Genomic DNA, 20,763 nt, shown 5'->3' with positions numbered 1-20,763 from the left:
CTATATTAGGAAAGGGGAGGCTGGTGTGATTTAAGTCAGTGGTTCTCAACGTCGGGTCCGGGGACCACCAGGGGTCCTTGAGGGGGTTCCAGGGAGTCCCCAGCGAATTGATGAATTGTTAAACTTGAGCTTTAATTTACAAGAAGTTAAAACAATTAGAGAATGTAGAAGAATGACTGTTTCGATCATAGCTTCACTGTTATCTCTCTGCCTACAATACAGATAGTCATGGAATTCTGGACAAAATCATATCTAACAATAAAAATATTCTCAGATTTGGGTCAGAGAGACAAATTTTCATCAAATGGGGATCCCTTGGCCCTAATATGTAGTAAATTAGGGCTTCTTGATATGAAAAAGGTTGAGAATCAGTGATGTAAGTCACAAGGAAATGGCATTTTGATGGTATTGCTTCTGTAATTCAACGTATTTTCGGTTGAAACAGGTTGGGGCGGGACATAAGGTGGGGAGGGACTGTTCAAAAGTGGTGGAGGGGCCAGTCTCGTCATTTTGAAAGCTGTGAAGTTGCAGGCGTTAAATGATGGGAGGAGCGGAGGGGGGGTTTGTTCAAAAAACTGTGATGATGTTGGTCGGAATCTTTATGTACAACTACTGGTACACCATGAAGTAACCACTGAAAATATGCTGTTTTCCACCAGGTAGAAGTAATGGGCTCTTGATTTAAAAACGCAAGAAAGTAGTCATTGTTTCTTAAATATGTGTACTTTATATGGACAATTCGCTAGCAAGGTGAAAAAGTTGTTTTTCATTTCATTGTGACTTAATGGTGGTGGTGGACAAAGCTCACATGGTTTGAATTCCTCTAGCCATACCTGTATCAACATGAAAACAACAGGCCTCCGCCGCTCTATTATTGTTTCTGAATCTCAGGCACATTGGTTCACTTCTGTTTGCATTGCTGACAGAGAGAAAAAATGTATTGGTATTGATAATACTTTTCACATTTCTCTGGTTTGACATGATGAAAAAGTCAGAAAGAGAATTTTTTAAATGCTTTGATTTGTAGACATTTTAGAACCACAATGAAATGTGTTTTTGTGTGAAACGACTGTTACAAATTATTTTAATACAGTAAAAAAGTACCAGCCTCTACTTGGATTTAGTTTATTTCCAAGGCCAGTCCATTCACTGATGTCAGATCACAAAAATCACTTTTACAGAGGCCAATACTGTATTATTTTGCTACAACCTACTGTGGTTCTATATTGATTTTGCTTATTTTGCATGCAACCTTTAAAGATGTTTTCACAGTCTCAACACTGGTCCTGGAATTCCTGGAATATCATGGGATTTGGAGAGGTCTACTCCAGACTGGGAATATCAGGGAATTTTATAAATGAGTATAAATGAATCGGACAGGAAAATATCAGAATGTATTTGCCAACTTGTTTCACACATTCATCGCATTAAATGTTTTCAGTCCAACTGGAGTGGAAACCAGACTGAAAAACAGTAACAAAACAACAAGGAACAACAGTTTTGGTCACGGAAGCACTCTGACTTAGTAATGGAAAGTCATGGAATTTTACTTCAGGGCCACAGTGGGAACTCTGTTTGGAGTATGCATGCTCAATTCTGCCTTATGACTGACAGCGTGAGTATACTCTCCTCTGTCATCCCCAGGCTTTTCAAATAAGGCTTTTGGTGCTAAATGGAAGCAGCTGCAGATCCACAATGTCAATGTTGTCTTTGTCACTTTCTTAAAGGGTAACTTCGGTATTTTTCAACCTGGACCCTATTTTCCCATATTTTTGTGTCTAAGTGACTAAAGGGGACAACAATTTTTGAAATTGGTCCAGTATTGAGCGAGATCGCTTCAGCCGGCAGCCGCGAAATAGGCTGCAATGTAATCCGACGGGGCAAATGTGAACCGTCAATGTACGTCCACTAAAAGTGCTTGTTTTTGCCACTGACAGGCTCAGATTGTTATTATAAGTTTCTGACAACATTATGGAAAGGACCCTACAGAGAAATTAAACGTTTTTCTTTACCTTTCGCTTGATCCGGTCTGTGTGTAACCAAGTCTCGCTCAAGTCTCGCGAGAGTTGAGTTGTTGCAGGAAGTTACTGGAAACATGGCTCCTACTAGTTCCTCTGTTGGGGGTTTACGGTGATTATGTTGACCGTATAAGGTGTAATGTAATTGGTTGATCTGCATCTACACAATGTGATTTGCAAAGCTGCAGTTCCCATATGATCTGCAAGTCATAACAGAGACTGTCAGGCTTCCCACTGGTCATGGAATTCCTGGAATATCATGGAATTTTGAGAGGTGTATTCCAAAGAGGGAAAGTCAGGGAATTTGATAAATTCTCAGGTAGAGCTGAACAATTAATCGAAAAAAAAATCGAAATTGCAATATGAACTCATGCAGAGGCTGCAATTATTTGCGGGCTTTTCTTATTGAACTCAGATGAGAAGGGGGTGGAGTTTGTTTTTGTTCCCTGTATCTGTATTTGTTCGACCAACCAAATTATTTGCATCTGCGAAGTGTCTAGCTAGTAGTCATGCCATTGGTCTAAAATTGCCTGACCTTCTTGCCATGGGTCAAGTTTAGTTAGTCTAAATTCAGCTGTAAGCTGACAGATGAAAGGTCATTGATCAAAGATACTCACTCCCATTTTATTTATAACTCCCAACCCCAGTCTGGGTTACAGCGGAATCTGAACCTCAACCCCGGCAAACAGGTGAAATTAATAGATACACCATGCATCTGTATGTGTGAAGGGATACTGTATATTTAGAAATTCTTCCTGTTTATGTTGCGACTGTCACATCAATAATGGTAGGTTGCACAGATACCACATGTGCGTAATAATTATATTTGCTATTATCAGCAAACTGAATGCCTGAGATGTTAATCTGAGATGTTACTATCCAAATCAACTATCCATTTTATGTTAAAGCCATAGAAGCAATTTTGAATTAATGTGTGTTTATGTGTGTGTCTTGGGGAGGTTACATGCATACCAATACATCATTCTTATTAATTATAAAAATACTGCGATTAAGACAAGGGTCATGTAAACACCTCAAAGGTATGATATGCAAGTTTTTGATATTAAAATAACTAAATAAATAGGACATATCATACTTTATCAGTCTGGGTCTGTGTGTGGCCTTGTGTGTTCATGCATAAATCCCCTGTTTGCCTGAAATTGGCATTATGTTGGGGATATTTTTGGGGCATATACCATTTGCTGGGCTGTGGCTATCAAGCACATGGAAGTCATTGCAACAACAATGGTGGAAAACAGTCAGAAAAGAAAGAACAGCAAAGCTAAATGTGTGGCAGTTTGCCGTTTGCTTATTCAACATCTGTAGTGGCTTTACGGATCAGGCATGATGCCAATTCAAGGTAGACAGCTCATCAAGACCAGTGACAAGTGTTGGGGCCGGAACTTCACCAACTGAGGGGGAGGAGGGCGGAACTAACTATACACTTGAGCACCATACTCCAAATAAGCCCGTCCATCAGAGAATGTTTTTGCCCAACATACCTTGAACAGGTTTGTAGTCAAGACCAGGTCCAAAGAGGGTCCAAGACCAAGACTAAAATAGGCAATAAACAGTGTACCTGTCTTTCCAAATGCAATAATAACGCTTAAGGAGTTTCTAAGGATCAACAGAGATTTAGGTCTATCTGTAGGAGCTCTGTACTATATCCTTCAACATCCAACTAATCAGTGCATAAAAGTTTGAGGACCATTACATATTGTACACAGGTGTAAGCCAGAGCTAGAGGTGGACGATATGCCCAGAATATCGTATCATGATCTTTTCAGGCAGTATCACGATCCACGATATGGATCACGATTTCCAGGTGTTGTTCATATCTGCTGGTTTTTCTGGCAGCCTAATGTCGTTTGAAAAATGTTAAGCACAAGAAAGCCATGGGAATGCCTGTTTTTTGCCTGAGGTTTCAACAGCACATGATTGACGTTGCATGTAGCCTGACAACGACAATATATTCAATCAATAACCACAATATGCAAGATTGCAATAAAACCGGCAAATTACCAGAACCTTTTCAACTATGCATGGTCAACATCTTTATCATCTTATTCTCATCATTACTCTAAGGACAATAGTTAAATAATTATGTGCCTGTCCATAGAGTCACTGTATTGAAAATTCTTAGAAATGATAAAGGTTGTGAAAAATTGCTTACAGCCAAAACCTTTTATTGATGTTGAAGGTGCCTTATAGCCTCTGTCACAGTCAGGGTCATGCTATTGTACACCTTGGACCTCAGTGCAGTGAGTACTCTAGATCAGTGATTCTCAACCTTTTTCATATCAAGGACCCTAATTTAGTCCACATTAGGGCTGCAGACCCCCATTTGATGAGATTTTGTCTCTTGGACCCAAATCTGAGAATATTTTTTATTGTTAGATATGATTTTGTCCAGAATTCCATGACTATCTGTATTGTAGGTAGAGAGATAACAGTAAAACTATGATCAAAACAGCCATTCTTCTACATTCTCTAATTGTGTTAACTTCTTGTAAATGAAATAATGCTGAAGTTTAACAATTCATCAATTTGCTGTGGACCCCCTGGAACCCCCTCAAGGACCCCTGGTGGTCCCCGGACCCCACGTTGAGAACCACTGCTCTAGATGTGCTATACATGATCTTTGAAGATCATGTAGCACATCTATATGAGTTAGAGTACCGGATCCAAAATACCCTTGTATAATTTTTTTAATAAAAATTTGTAGTGATACAAGGGATATAATTCTAAAATCTGCAATCTGTCAAACTGTTCATTCATGACTGCATCCAAAACTTTTTGTGCATGTATTTTTAAACGTGAAATTATCATGCAATATTAAAACAAATCTTTAAAAAAAATTTACGTTTTAAATTTAGTTAGAAAACAGTAAGACATGCACCATTGTGATGTATTGTGATGTCCCCCTTTTTGAGCAATCTCCCATTTTTTTTGAAAGCATTTGAAAACAACACCATATTGATTTTGTACTCATGAGGACCAAATGGTGGGAGACTGTTTTCCACCGTTGTATACAACTAAACAGCAGAACCTCCACTCCTCCTGTTGTACAGTATGCTGTATTCCAAGTCTTGAGCCTCCCAATCATGAGATGAAGACATTGTACAGTGCAGGACAGTGTCCAACACTGAGGGACATGTTTTCTTTAATCACATTTTCAGTGATTGTGTGTGTGATATGGACCTGAAATCATTAGCTAAATCACTGCTAATCTTTCGGGAGGTGTTTTTTTTTTTAGCTGGACCAGCAGGTGGAGCAGTCACAGATGACAAGCCCTAACAGTTTGTCCGTCTCATGTTTAATAAGTTGAACAAGTTGAACATTTTAAAGGTTCCTGGTCCTTCCAGGTCAGTGATGCATGTAGGCGTGGCTTGTCGGCTCAGCTACGTTTGTTCGGCTAACGTTAGCTTAGCATAAACACAGGTTCTGTTTGTTCTGTTCGTATAGTTTTGACTACTACATCATTGCCAATAATGCTGACATTGTATTACATAAATAGTCGGTTTGTCAGTGATATGCAGTAAACCACAGTAACTTGTTTGTCTTTTATCAAATGGTTTTTAGCGGAGCTTGCTAGCTTTAGCTAGCATAGAGAAGCAGAAACAAAAGATAGAGCGGAAATATTCATTTAACTTCCGATGCCATTCAAACAGCTCTGTCTGATTTGATTTTTCTTAAAGGATAATAAATTCCGGTTATTTCCAACCTTATTTTCCTAGCTCCCTTCTCCTACACTTCAGGGAGTATAGGGCGAACCTGCAGTAGAACAGACAGAGTAGCTTTTGACTGTGGCAAATACATGTTTTAGACTTTTCATGGGCAGAAAATGGTGAAGGTAAAAAATAAAATTACACCTGTGTTATCCTTTAACACCTAATGAAGACTTGAACAAAAGCAGTGAGGAGGACAGACACACAGCGGTAGTACTGCTGAGTTAATGAGAGCAGTTGACACTAAGGCACAGGGTAGATCCTCCAGACAGCAGGAAGGATAAGGATAGCATAGTAGGAGACGTCCACTAAAGGTCACACACACACACGCACACACACACACACACACACACACACACACACACACACACACACACACACACAGACACACACGCCTGTCAGTTTTAGCCCTGAAGAGCTGAGTTCCAAAATGTATAGGACCTCCTCTCTTATCGCTGTCGTTATGTGAAAACTTTGTCCAATTATGGGGATTTTCATGTTTTCAGCTTAATTGTTCCTCTGTGGGTTGAGAAAACTCTATAGCCTCTTGGGCTTATGAACCCCTTTCAAAAGCCATTGGATAATGTAAAAAATGCATTGGCATCACGCTAAAAATAAGGCTTTATATTTTGGAGGTACTAGGTTTTCACCTGACAGCAACAATACAGCACAATAAAGCTGTCATATGTTGTTTGAATAGGTCATCTACAGTAACTCTACAGTATGTCATTCTAAATTAAATATTTGCTATGTCGTCATGAAATGCATAATATATAATATATAATACAAGTCATGTACATCAAACAAAATACTTATCGTATGGGAAATTGTACAACAAAGGAAGGTAAAACTAGATTAGATAAAAGTTGACAACAATTTGTAGGCAATGTAAGCATGGTTAACATAAAAAAAAACGTGTGAAAGCAGCTAGCATCTTCTGTTGGCTGCTACCTTCCGCAAGCATGTGAATTTGCCTTGTGGTTTGCTGCAATAAAACACTGACCAAAGATATCTACTATCAGATTATAGTACATCAAAAGCCCTCTTTCTCACACTCATCCTGTTTTATAGCTGCTACAGGGCTTGAATGTGCATAGCGAGAGGCAATCGTAAATCATACGAAACAAGGTCTTTTTCAGAGATATGGTGACAAAATGGAAGCGTTTTTTTGCTTCTAGTGTCTGTGGGGTCTGGTTGCAGCCTCAGGTAAGTCATTCATACATGATGTACCTCCCTCCTGCGCAACTCTTTATGTCCACCCTGCATATTGAATGATTAGAAAACACGATAGACCGAGCAGATGAAAAGGATATCCTCTCGGTGTAATTTGGTTGCGGGGGGGCGTGTGCGGCCATATTTACGCACATGTGCTATTTATGTGGGAACCTTCAGACTATCAGGATAAAGTTACTGGGAGAGAGTTTCATCATGAGTATAACAACTCCCTCTCTTTCTCTCTCTCTCTCTCTCTCTCTCTCTCTCTCTCGCGCACACACACTCCTCTTTCATAATGGGTTTGGGCTATAAAGCGGTTTTGACATACACATTATCATGTGTACTACGCGCCTTTTTATAGATCCATCCCCCCATTGTATGTAGCCATTGATTCTCGCCAGCGCAGCTCATTTGGCCACATTCAGGGGAACCCATAATGAACTAAATCATATTCATTTTTGTTGGCCAAATGGGTGGTTGGTGAATAAGTACCTTTTGACAGAGGCATTTACCATCTAATCAAAGTCACCTATTTCATCTTCCCACCCGTCTACAACTGGAGTTCCTTTATCTGCGTTGAGCATGCCATGGCTTTGAACTGGTCCAACCTTTTCTTTGCAATAAAGAAGAATTGTTGCTGAAGAGAATGTAGAATAATGGCTTGGTTAACATGACCACTTTCCTCGTACCGTACAAAAGTCCCGGCCATCGCATTGATCTTAATCCCATTGATTTAACATTTGTGCGACGCTAGGCAGCGTGTGCTTAATTATTAAGTCGAAGTGTGTTATTGTTTGTTCAGCTGTCTCCGCTTTACTGTGACTGAATAAAAACCTAATCTTAATAATAAAGTCATCATGCGCATGATCAAAAATCATCCTTGTGATTGAGAATGGTGGCTGATGGTATATCCAAACAATGCAGACCTTTCTTCCTCTCAAGGTTTCCTCATCCACTTCCGATTGACAGTCAGCTTCTACCAGATTAAATATGAACTGTTCGATTGAAACTCGCTTGATCCGTCTTTGGCTCAGCTCGGTGGCAGGCTTTCCGGCTTTGAAAGTGAATTTGGGCCCCAACTTTCCAGTCCCCCGGGCCTGGCCTCGGCCCCTCGAGGTGCTGACCCCTGGGCCACCCCTGGCCTCGCAGGCATTAATCATCAGCTGCCAAGCGACGCTCCTTCATCTCAGGCTCTTCTGAAAGCATTAAGATGGCAGGATCTCCTTTCATATAAAAAAGCTGACCAACCATTTAAGAACATAGCTAGAAAGTTACCATTATGATTGGTTGAGTTTTATCATTATAAACTAGCCTTCTTCCCACATGAGCATCTAAGTTGCATTATGGTTCATGTCAGTCTCCTGTACATTCATACTGTCATTTCTTCCTCTTAGTATTTAGTGCTGGCTGCATCATGTGGCCGGTAAAGTTAAGTAAAAGAATAATAGATTATGGGTTTTATTTCAAAGATTTGAAAGTGGACTTGAATTGGTCAAAAGTGCCAAAGAATACATGTATAAAATTATTTTCTTCCTGTAAAATTAGCTATTTTGCATGAAAACTTGGAGATTTTTTGGTGTATAATATATAATTGTTGCACTGATTTGGATCAAGCCTAATCAATGATGTTTTGACCCTTGTGATAGTCATAGCCGTGCTTTCTCCATTTCTGTAAGTGTTTTCTCACATATAGATGCTGCATAAGAGTGACTTGATGTTTTATCAGTACTGGTGCTGAAACGATTAGTTGATTAATTGATGATGATTTGTCAATTGATAGAAAATGAATCGATTACAATTTTCAATTAATCGTTTTAGTCATCCATCAAGTAAAAACACCAAACCTTTGCTGGTTGCAGATTCACAAAATTTCTCTGTTTCATATCATTATAAAATGAATACTTTGGGTTTTTTATTTGTCTTTATTTTTGAGTTTGAGTTTTTAAGTTCACATGATTCACGAAAGACCTTGTGTAGCATCAGTTAAACCTTTATAACACTGTGGCAGACTCCATACTCAGCTTGACTAATGTAACTCTGTAAGTTAAAATAACATTAAATCTCGTACCAAAATATCTCATCAATATTGATTGGGAGAAATTAAACATTGATTAACACAGTCTATATTTAGAGGTTCTTGGTCTCAAGAATCAATATCTCTACCCACATTGACTGTCATATTCAGAATACACAGCTTTATATTGTCATGCACAACAGTGTCCTACTACTGTAGATGTTAAAACCAGAAGGCACCAGGGCCTTGCATTGACAAAAGACATTTTGTGACTATTTTGACTAAATACATGTGATTTGAGTCGTATGCTTAAGTGACATTTAGGATTGTTTATGGCATCGCAGGGGAGAACGGGGTAAGTTGAGCCACCCCCTTGTTTCTCGGAAGCCAAACACAATTTCATCATGGTTAAGATGTTATGATTCTTGTATCTAAATGGAAGTAGATACATTTGAGACTTTATTATATATTACTTTAAGGCTTTACAAGGTTCAGTAGTTAGCTTACAGTAAATGTGGGCCTGAGTTACTGAATTAAGCAGTTTTGTCAAAATGGTGGTTGTGGAGTAAAATGTGCCACAAGCCCAAGTTAAACCAAAAGACTGAGTTTTTAAATGAGTTGCACTTCTAAATACTTTTGTATTACCACAATAGTTTTAATGTATTACTACATACTGTACTGTAGCTCAATGTTTTAATTTCCACCCTTATGTAGCAATTATTTTTCATTTGATTAATTAACCTTTATTTACCCAGGGTAGGTTGGCTGAGCATGTGTGCTCTGTCCCATCAATGCCCTGCTCCACATTCACAATTACAGTCACAGTTTCAAAAACTTCATTGGTTGAAATTAACACACATTTTGCTGTAGTAGCACAAAAGTGGTTTATTTTATCCCATGCTCCCCTAGTCCAGAAGTAAGGATGTGCTGTCTTTTACCCATGTCACTTTCACTGTGCATTAGTGTGCTTGTCCTAAAGCTGTTTGTACTAGGCTTGGGCGATATCCAAAATTATATATGGCGATACTGTCCCGCCAAAATATCGCGATATTCAATATTATTGCAGGTTTTGTTTTGCTTTGTTTTGGGGGTTTTTTCTTCTTTTTTTCAGGTTTTTGGGGGGCATTGGAGGATACAATGGTCATTTGGTATAATTTGCTCATATATATCGAATATCAGCCCAAGCCTAGTTTGTACTAAGCTCCATTTCTCCTGACTAGAGAGATACCGCTGTAGCATGCCATTACACTGAACACACCTGAACTAGTCTCTCTTGTCAGAGGAATAGTAAAGGGATGAATCATGCAGCAGATGGTAAAAACCTTTGTGTCGGTTCTTCGGTCTTGGAAGAGGAGATGTGGAATCCGCTTTGAGAGCTTCCATCAAAAACCGAGCAGACAATGGGCGCGATCGCCTCTTTTGTGTGTTGATAAATATCCAGGGTGATTTACTGTTGCCCCAAGGCTGTGCTTATTAATTGATTACTGCCTGCAGACTACCATCAGCACTTTTTCTCAAATAAGTCAACTTTTGTCCCCCGCCTAATTGCTTAAGAACACTATGTCGCAGAAGAAAAGGCTACTTGAGAGCTACCTTAAAAAATGACTGAGTCTTCGATCGCTATAACACTAAATATTCCAGCTCGCCTTGGTGGTACCTTGTGTTTTCAACCTTAAGTATCTTTCCCTCCTTTTGACACTTTTCTTTTTCAAGGCGAGGCAACAGCATTTCAAAGCACGCTGTATCCTAACAGCCAATACACTTGAGAATAATATACGAACCCAATGACTGGGCACAGTAGGAAATACCAGCTTTCTGGTTCTTGTTTTGGAAAAACATGAAAACACATAAGTTTTGTTCCGGCTCTTTTTCCCCATATTTCCCCTCTTTTTTTGGTCTGTATCAGTTGGACATCACTGTTTTGGAATGGCAGGTTCTGCGGTATAATCAGAGGAAGTCATGAGTCTTTATAACAGGGCGATGTTTGGCAGTCTTCGTGCATCTATACCCTCCTTCCCCTCTTCATTTAGGGAGTTGAACACAAGTAGATAAACAGTTGTTTTCCCCCGTGACGCTGCATTAATCGTTCATTTCATGGGTTAAAAGAGCAAAGTCAATGAGGAGGAGAAATTCCCATCCCATTATCGGCTAGGAGGTGCAAAGTGAGCGCATCAGCGATGAAGCCGAGCATAAAGATGATTACTCCACTACTAGAGCCCCTGATGCCCAACATGGTTCCAATTACAAACTCCTCTCTTTTTTTTTTTTAGCAGCTGAGCGATTAACTAGAAGACTACTGTTAGACTCTGTGCGAAGTGGATTTTTCTCCACTCCGTCCACCATTGCTCATTGTCATAATGATCCATGGCCTGATCAGATTGTTTCTGCTGACAAAAGGCCTCCATCCTCACTCTTTTATTCCTTATATCTCTTTCAGGGAATCAGAGAGACAAATACATCAACCCCAGTATTGAAAGCACATAAATCTCGTTTTAAGAGGCTTGTCTTGCCTCAGATTCTGTCAGACAAAGGCTTTTGGGCTGAGGCTTTTATTTATTGCCTCAATGCTTGTTTCGTTGGCCATTGTGCGTTCCACAAAATAATAGTTTTATAGATCAACACAGTTATGCATTATAATCAGTGGTAATAAAGATAAAGAAGTCAGAGGGTGTTGGCCGAGGATCCTCAATGCTTGTTTTGTTTTGTATTACTATTTTACTACTATGGAGTCGTGGCTCTCTGTGCTGCATTCGCACTGTTGACCTCTGCCTTACTTTGAATTGTAATTCTAAATTGTTGCGTAACTCCCATCACTCATAAACCTGAGTTATGAACGTCATCAGAGTTCCCAAACTTTGGCAAATCAAGCCACTCCCGCATTTTCTCCACAATGCACCATGATATATAGAGGGAGTGAGAACTGCAGGGAGAACTTTGAAGAAAGAGATATGTTTTGGTGGTGCTACTTTAGAGTTAACACCGCCATTGTCTCCCGAAGCGAGGGGAACATAAATCTTTTGTTTTAATAGTGTCTCTCCGTTCACATGCCAGCGCCGCGAAATGAAGCCGTAATTACTGGGCTTAATTGATGTGTTTTTACCACCTCAGACGATACTTCAGACCCCGCCTCCCCCCTCACTGTATAGGCCCCACTGCTGTTGTTTGCACTATATTTCTGCAGCTATTGATTGCTATTATGGTAAATCCGATGGGCACAATGGAACTCTATCAGCAAAATGCAGGTTAATTATCTCAGGGTCAACCACTTTGGAAGCTCCACAAAGAGCCAGCCATTCTCTCTTTATTGCCTTACATTAAATTGCAAATGCAAATTATTATCTGGGTCCTTTTATTCTGCTAAGGGGATGGATTGGCAGGAATAAAATAGAGGATGACCTCCCATTTGCCAGAGATTGCGTTCGTAAAGTTTTAAGCAAGTTAAGAGTAATATATCACTTATTCTGGTTTATTATCCCTTTATAATATGCACATATGTTTTGTTAATAGTGTATGTATTAGGATCGGCATACCAGCTTACATTATCAATGGAGATAAAAACAAAATTCTCATTGTAGGTTTCCTGTCTGGGATTTTTTACTGTGCATGTTGATGGTTTAGTACAAGAAGCAATTATTTCATCATTCATAAATAATGAAGGTATAAATAAACGCTAAAAGTTTTTGATTCCAAAGGATGCGCAGATAAAAAACCTTTTAAAACTTTGAAAAAAAAGTGATATTTCCTCGCTGCTAACAGAGCTGTCAGACATTTGACTGGCTCTAGATAAATTGGCCTTATAAGAGGTGCAGAAGCCTATTGATGGGAGGAACCGAAGTTAATGGAATTGATTGTGGATATTGTGTTTGCTTTCTGCAGGGACTCCGGTGAATCGGATTCCTATCATGGCCAAGCAGGTGTTGGATCTCTACATGCTCTACAAGCTCGTCACCGAAAAAGGCGGCTTAGTGGAAGTCATCAATAAGAAAATATGGCGTGAGATCACCAAAGGCCTTAACCTCCCTACCTCGATTACCAGTGCAGCTTTCACTCTCCGAACACAGTGAGTAAGAGCCGAGGCGATAACCCTAGATGACTGATAACCTGGTACTGCCACAGCCTTCTACTGTGGTAGCAGCCACAAGTGTTATATGTGCGAGTGTGAGAGATGATCGGTAAAGTTAACAAGTGGTTTCTCAACCATTGTTCTCGATATTATAAGCAATCCGTCATTCTGAAGTCTTATTTCCATTGCTGTGATACATCTGCTGAGAAAACATGAGGTAGACTCTCGAAATGGCTTCTTTAAATAATACTTATTTCTTGCAAAGATGGTATTTGTGCGGTACATTACTGCCGATCCCTCCTATGACTCATGATAATTATAGTATGATAGATGTGTAGACATTTAATCTGTATAAGTCCCAGTGTTGTTAGATGTTATTGTACTTATTTTTATTTTGAATGCAGAATATTCAGGAGACCACTTTTTAGATGGCATGTGTAAAAACAGTTGGCAAGGACAATTGATTAATCAATAATAAATAAGTAAATAATCAATGGATGTGCATATAGTCAACTTCTGGTTTAGTTGTCTTGAGAAAGTATTCAACCTTCTTGACTTTTCCGCATTTTGTGGTGTTCCAGTTACAGCCTCAATTCAAAACGGATGAAATTAGCATTGTTATCACTGTGCTTTGGCGGTTAGATATTATGTAAAACGTGTCATGGAGCACACAAGAACACATATTGATAATCAGCGTGAGACTTGAGATTCTCTACAACTTGATTGGAGTCCACCAGTGGCCAGTTCAATTGATTGCACATGATTTAGAAGGTTAACACATCTCTCTATATAAGTTCCTACTGATAATGGTACATGTCAGAAAATTGGGCCAGAATGATCCCGATTCCGGCACCCTTAGTTGAAAAAAATATCTATCTATCTATCTGTCTATCTATCTATCTCTCTCTCTCTCTCTCTCTCTCTCTCTCTCTCTCTCTCTCTCTCTCTATCTATAACCCCCACTCCACCCCTCCAGCACCTAGACAGCACTAGCGCACTTGTTAAGCATTGTTTGCCAAATACTAGAATTGTATTTTTATATTGAAGTCAACATCACTTTTGGAGGGGAACAACAGAAATGCTCTCCTTTGCACCACATAATAGGAAACATAAAAACCTCTCAACACCACTAGAAACTCACTAATATGCTCAATTCCTCCCGCCTTCCTCTTCCAGGTACATGAAGTACCTCTACCCATACGAATGTGAAAAGCGGGGGCTGAGCTCCCCCGGTGAGCTTCAGGCAGCTATCGACAGCAACCGGCGGGAGGGCCGCCGGCAGAGCTACGGCTCCTCCATCTTCAACTACTCTCCCGTCGGCACCCCCGCCCTCCTGTCTTCCCCGAAGATGCAGATGCCTCACCTGCCCATGTCCGCTCACAACGGTGGCCACATCTCTCACGTCCCCATGATCAAGAAAGGTGAGATGACCAGAAAATGAACATAAGATACAATAAGATCAGTGATTCTCAACCTTTTTCATATCAAGGAGCTCTAATTTGATGAGATTTTGTCTCTTGAATCCAAATCTGAAAATATTTTTATTGTTAGATATGATTTTGTCCAGAATTCCATGACTATCTGTATTGTAGGTAGATAGATAACAGAGAAACTATGATCAAAATAGTCATTCTTCTACATTCTCTAATTGTGTTAACTTCTTGTAAATGAAATAATGGTGAAGTTTAACAATTCATCAATTTGCTGGGGACCCCCTGGAACCCCTTCAAGGACCCCTGGTGGTCCCCAGACCCCACGTTGAGACCCACTGCTATAAGAGACGATATGATACGATACGATGCAGCAGTGAAAAAGACAAGTACAATATAAGCACACAAGTAGAATGTAAAATATGCAATAAAAACAGTAAAAAATAATAAAAATTGACAATTTAAACTCGTGTTAAGTAGGCTGTATTGATGGGAAGTAGCTGTTGCATACAGACGGTACTAGCAGACACCATTGCTTTCTCAATTATGTAGAGTCTGTCTGGTGCAACAGCGCCTGATGCATGGGAATCATTTGGAGACATTAGATGTTTCTTGCAAGAGTTAATTCTGGTTGCGATGTTATCATCAGGCCAAAACCCACACAAAACCGCAACATGTCTCATATTCTTATCCTGTTAACTCTGCGTGATGATTCATTTCCTCTTTTATGAATACAGTAAGTCCAACAAAAAAAATGTGCACATGATGTACTATACAGATCAGAGGATCTTTTTGAGAAATTGTTGCATGATCGCCCGGACACCGAAGGAGAAGTCAGCATCCTCACGTTAGAAATTCATTTCGCAAGCGCTGCCCCGTTTCCATCCATTCATACTCATGTAACTTGCGGGCAGTATGGTCATCCTCCCCCAAAGAGGAAACATCTTGCAGGACTTCCTCATACCAGCACTGCCAATTTCCGAGTCACGCCAGAGAGTGGAATGCACAAAGAGCTCGGGAGGTGTCTGATAACGGGGCCCGCAAGGGGAAAAAAAGCATCAGACTGAATTACCTAGCGTGCCATAGAGAGAAGCTTTGTTTTGACATCAGGCATGTCTGAAGCACAGACAAAGCTGTTTTAGCTGGTGTCTGGGTGTGATGTGGTTTTTCCGGGAGGTAAGACATTAATGAACATCCTTCCAATTCTTCAATTCAGACACTTTTAGTATGAAGGTATATGAAGTATGAATCTCACGAGCCGAAATCCCCCAAAGCTCATGTAATAATATGTAATAATAACTTTAATAATAATAACTTTATCTATATAGCACTTTTCTAAACAAAGTTACAAAGTGCTTTCCATAGAATACAAGATAAGAAGAATAACAGTTACAATAAAACCCAACAAGCGATAAACAAAGCAACAAAATATCGAATAAAATAAAGCAAATTAAGTTAACCAATTAAACCATAAAACAAAGATCAAACACGCAAAAGAGGTGTAGATAAAAGAGAAAATCAATAAAAGTATACAAAGGTGATATAAAATTGCTCTTTACATTAACTGTGTTGTTACTCTCCTTATTAGATTGGGTAATTGGGAAATTAAAATTAAAAGGGAGGTTATATAAACATATTCAACCAACTATTCCATCATTCAGACATAATAAGTAGGTAGGTTTAGACCAAAATTAGAAAACTGGATATCAGTCAGTCAGTGCCATCCACCTCATACAATGAATATGACGCAGTTTGTTTAATTACATATTTATTGTAGAATTGATCAACTGGTTGTCTATGGGAAGCCCTTAACCTGAATTGATTCTGAAACATTTTGATCAAATCCCACACAAAGTTGTGTGGATGTTTTCTTCTTAGGTCTACATTCTGTGCAAATAATAAAATTAAAAAAACCCTCATTGGTCGAAACCTATTAAGTAGAAATGCATGAATGTAGAAGTCTGGATTCCAGCACTAACAGGATGCAAATAGCAGCAATGTGTCTAGTGTGTGTATGACCAGTCTTCTTCTCTGCAGAGGAGCCCATGATAGCCAGCTGCCTGCCCAGCCGGGTGGCCATGCCCATGTCCCTCGGTGGCCATCACGCAGCAGCGGTGGCGGCCCAGGCGGCGGCGGCTCAGGCGGCGGCGGCCGTCCAGGCGGCGGCTTTGGAGCAGCTGAGGGAGAAGCTGGAGAGCGGCGAACCACCAGAGAAGAAGATGATGATGGTGGCGGAGGAGCAGCAGAGGATCATGCAGCACGCGCTGCAGCATAACCTTCTGGCCATGGCCACTCAGCTGCCCATGAACATCAAACTCAACAACAGAGGTAAGACACTGGACGAATAGGTGATCTCAGAAGGTTTCTGTGTGGAGTTTGCATGTTCTCCCCTTGTTCTCCTGGGTTTCCTCCCACAGTCAGGTGGATTGGAGATTCTAAATTGCCTGTAGGTTTGAATGGGAGTGTCTTTGTGTCTGTGTTAGCCCTGTGATGGAATGGAGTCCTGTCCTGGGTGTCTCTGTGCATGTTAGGATGCCATATCTCCAGGAACCTGAATAGGAATAAGCAAGAACATAAAATGAAAGCATAATCTTACAGAATTCAGGTAAAAGTTTCACCAGTTTTTGAATCTGGTAATTGATTTGTCAGTAAATAAAACTTTCAGGGTTTAAATAAGAACACCCTTTTACATTTTTTGAAGCAGTCCTGTTGCAACTGTAAAGACATTCTAGCTCACTGGATGCTGTCCTTTTCTTTATTACATTTAGAAATAAATGACATAACATGATGATCTCTAAGATAAAGCCCAATCAAATCAGTCTCATTCAGTATTAAAACACTGCTTTAATATAATACTCTTGTGACTGAAAGTGTTAGTCTGGTGTGTCATTTTGCAAAATTTTATATCAGGTTTAGTTTGTCACCCACCAACTATCAGAATGAAATGATGTCTACCTCAGTGGGTGGTGTGTCAAAATCAGCTAATGGCATTTCCAAAGATGCTGGGTGAGATCCCATTGTGAAACGCCCAAGCCACTAATGTGCACATTGTTCATCATATAACATGTGTAATTTGAAGTCAGCTCCACAGATGTTATGAAGAAATAGTTTTTCACGACCACAGGCAAAACACTGGATGTCATGAGTAAAAATGCCTGTCTACCGAAGGCTCTGGATGGCTGCAGTGATCCCGGCACATGACAAGCCATAAGTCACATATTACTTAATGATAGAGGCTAAAGGAAGAATGAGAGGCCTATCTGCTCAAGTGTGATATCATTTCTGTTTGCATCACTGCTTCTCTCATATTAGTCATAATAGCGGGCTTTGCACTTTATACGCAATGGAAAAACGAGTGAGAATCTTTCCCAGGTTAATTCCCACGCTGGTCGTCTGGCTCTAGCCCTCACATATAAACACTGTCATTTAAAGATTACATCCAAACACTATTATTTGTCTGTGCCCAGATGCAGTTAGACGTATAAATTTCTGTTTACAGATTGTTTGATATCGCAGCGGCTCACTGAGATCATCATCATTATGTGTGTAGCGTTGGTGTGTTTTCTTCAAGAGGCTTCTGTTATTTCATAACAAGTCATATTTATTTGAGAGCGCTGCCGAAGTTTGCAAAGTGTATGACTGTGTGCTGTGATAGGATTCATCCATGTGGCATAACTGACGGCGATAACTGACATGTACAAATGGCCGCAACATCTTTTGACAGTTCTTTCTCCCCCAGAACTCTTTAATAAACTGCTCCTTATCCTGTCACTCTCTGAATTATCACCAATACTCCACCAGGGCGCTCCTCTTGCTTCTTCTGTTCCTTTTCTAAATGCTCATATTGAGTTTTTCTCTCTCTCGCTCTCTGCCTCCTCTCTTGACAGATGATAGACAAGAGACCGCATTGAACCTGTCTACCAACGGCATTAGCAGCATCAACATGTCAATAGAAATAAATGGAGTTGTCTACACAGGTAAATAGAGGGGCCGTTTGCTGATGTAATTGCAGGCAGGAAATTCAATAAGTTATAGCAGCACCCTGGTGCTTAGTCCTCTACGCAATTTGATGTCTTTGCTATAAAATCCATCGTAATGAAGTGGCAGTCCAATAGAGTTAAAAAAGTTAAATATCTCAAAATTGGGCCTGTGGATTTGAGGTCGATGGGGCTTATTGTCTTACGTGTCTAGTGGGGTGGGGGGTGAGGGGAGGGGGGTGCCCAGTTTAGCCCTGAAGAAGCGAGCTTGTGTCTTACAGCAGAGAGGCAGTAATTACCTTAAGATTGGCAATTCATGTCATGGCATAAGCCTTGTGGCCATCACATCATATCTGAGAGCTTTCTTCCTGAAAGCCAATGTTCAACCCCAGTAGAGGCTTGACTTGATCCAGCTGATCCTGCCACAACTTGACAGTCACTTTAATCAGTCTAGATGTTAAGAGCATGCTGAAATACAGTTAGTGCTGAAGATGATTGTTGGCTTGATTTAATACCTGGCTGTCATTTTACTATCAGTACATTACAAATGATTAAGGTTAGTGACTGTTTAAAGGGGCATTAAAGTGATGTTGAACTTTGGTAGTAGCTTGGGTTGTGTAGCTTCCTGGACATGATATTACCCCAAAATCGGTGATTCTCTCTTATCTGTTGCTCCGGTAGAGATGATAGGAGATTCAAATTTTTTTCTCTCTCCATTCATGGCCATTGTATGGCAAAACATCTCAAAATCACACTTCTAGCACATAAATGAACACGAACAAAGCAGATTCTGACAATATATAAAAAAACAGTCAATCTGCAGATTTTTTTTTATACCTGAATCATTTTCTTTATGTTGTGTAACACCAAAATCCGGTCAGAAGAAATTCAGATTTCGGAGTTATATCATGGCCAGGAAGCTACACAACCCAAGGTACTACCAAAGTTCAACATCACTTTAAGTAATCTATGACTTTAATCAACCTCTGTTGGCCCTTTATTTGCCCCTTTAATTTCTATTTATTTAATATTATAGAGCTAGACTAAAGAATCTAATAAAAATGTTGAATTTAAGTTTTTTTTGCAAACGATCTCTGCCCAGTTCTTCCTTCCAGTATCTTATCAAATCTCTGCAGATATATTATGGTCAATTTGAGCTATGGAATGATACAAATTTTACTTACTGCCCCTTTAAGAACTGATTAGACAGGACAGCATGGAGAGTGTAACCTAGTGAAAACAGTTGGACTTGATCTTTGTTTCCCAGGCGTCCTGTTTGCTCGGCGGTCAGCCATAGCAGGGATGACAGGACACCGTGGAACCCACAGCAACTCTCATACTCAGGGAAAGACCAGTCCGGGTTTGCCCACACAGATCCAGCCATCCTGCTCCTCTTCCTCCTCCTCCTCCTCCTCCTCGCTTCATGGACACGGAAACTCCTCCCCCTGAGTTGCCCTGCCATCCCCGCGACCCTGGAGGAGACCTTATTTCGTTCCCAAAGACACCAAGCGGTCTGAGACGTCATGAGAGAAACTCCTATTGTTTTTGAAGGTGGCTTCCCTCCATCTAATTGATCCAATTCCTTGTAGGTCAGCTGAAAATAGATCAAAAAGCAACAAACTTTTATTTACAGACTATATACTTTGGCAGTAAAAGATCCTTTTCCCCCTGCTCCCCCTACTCTGAATAGCAGTGTGTTTAGAGGACATTTTACCTTTGTGTGTTAAGCCTATATATGAACTCAGCTGTCTTTCGCTTCCTCAAAGACATCTGTTCAGTTTGGAACAGCTCAACAACATGGTGGCCCATCGACTCAAGGTGCAACCTAGACAAAGCCAAATGAAGACTCCCTGTGTTGCACCATTTTAATCAGAACATGAGGCCACTGAATGTCTAACCTCAAGCAAGAAATGGTAATTGATCTATTGAGTTTGTTGGCATTATCACAGACCTCAGAAACTCGCTGCTTATAGCTAATACCAAAGAAGAAAACAGGTTTGAAAATGGACTGAGAACAACACTGGCACAACAGTTGCAGCATTTAAAGAGAGCTTTAGCACCAATGATCAAACCAGAGGAATATAGCAAGAATACAGTCAAACAGGCAAAGCACATCCTAGGAGGAAAACATGACAGCAATGCATTCAAGGTGGTATGAGTCTAAATTACTGAACAATGTGTTCTCAATAGAGGCTTTATAGTAGTGTCACAAATCTGCTATCAACCAGGTGTGGCTCAATCATGGAGGCTCATTGGAGAATTGGCTGTTAGTTAATAATGTCTAAATCTATAACAACCAGGCTAGAAAAAGAGAGCTA

At 40.1% G+C, this 20,763-nt stretch overlaps 1 protein-coding gene across 1 annotated transcript in view; it reads left to right on the top strand.

Moving 5' to 3' along the window:
* arid3c (AT rich interactive domain 3C (BRIGHT-like)) overlaps nt 1-19,946 on the top strand; it is a 72,367-nt gene extending 52,421 nt beyond the window's left edge. The window contains exons 4-8 of the mRNA XM_078285291.1: nt 12,852-13,035; nt 14,215-14,459; nt 16,506-16,796; nt 18,356-18,445; nt 19,713-19,946. Coding sequence (XP_078141417.1) covers nt 12,852-13,035; nt 14,215-14,459; nt 16,506-16,796; nt 18,356-18,445; nt 19,713-19,894 — 992 coding nt within the window. The 3' untranslated portion in view covers nt 19,895-19,946. The remainder of the gene's footprint in view (nt 1-12,851; nt 13,036-14,214; nt 14,460-16,505; nt 16,797-18,355; nt 18,446-19,712) is intronic.
* Nucleotides 19,947-20,763: the final 817 nt, after the last annotated feature.

This window comes from Centroberyx gerrardi, chromosome 8 (genome assembly GCF_048128805.1).
Source record: "Centroberyx gerrardi isolate f3 chromosome 8, fCenGer3.hap1.cur.20231027, whole genome shotgun sequence".
NCBI lineage: Eukaryota > Metazoa > Chordata > Actinopteri > Beryciformes > Berycidae > Centroberyx > Centroberyx gerrardi.
Note: the sequence above shows the minus strand (reverse complement) of the source record. Positions and strands in the feature narration are given on the sequence as shown.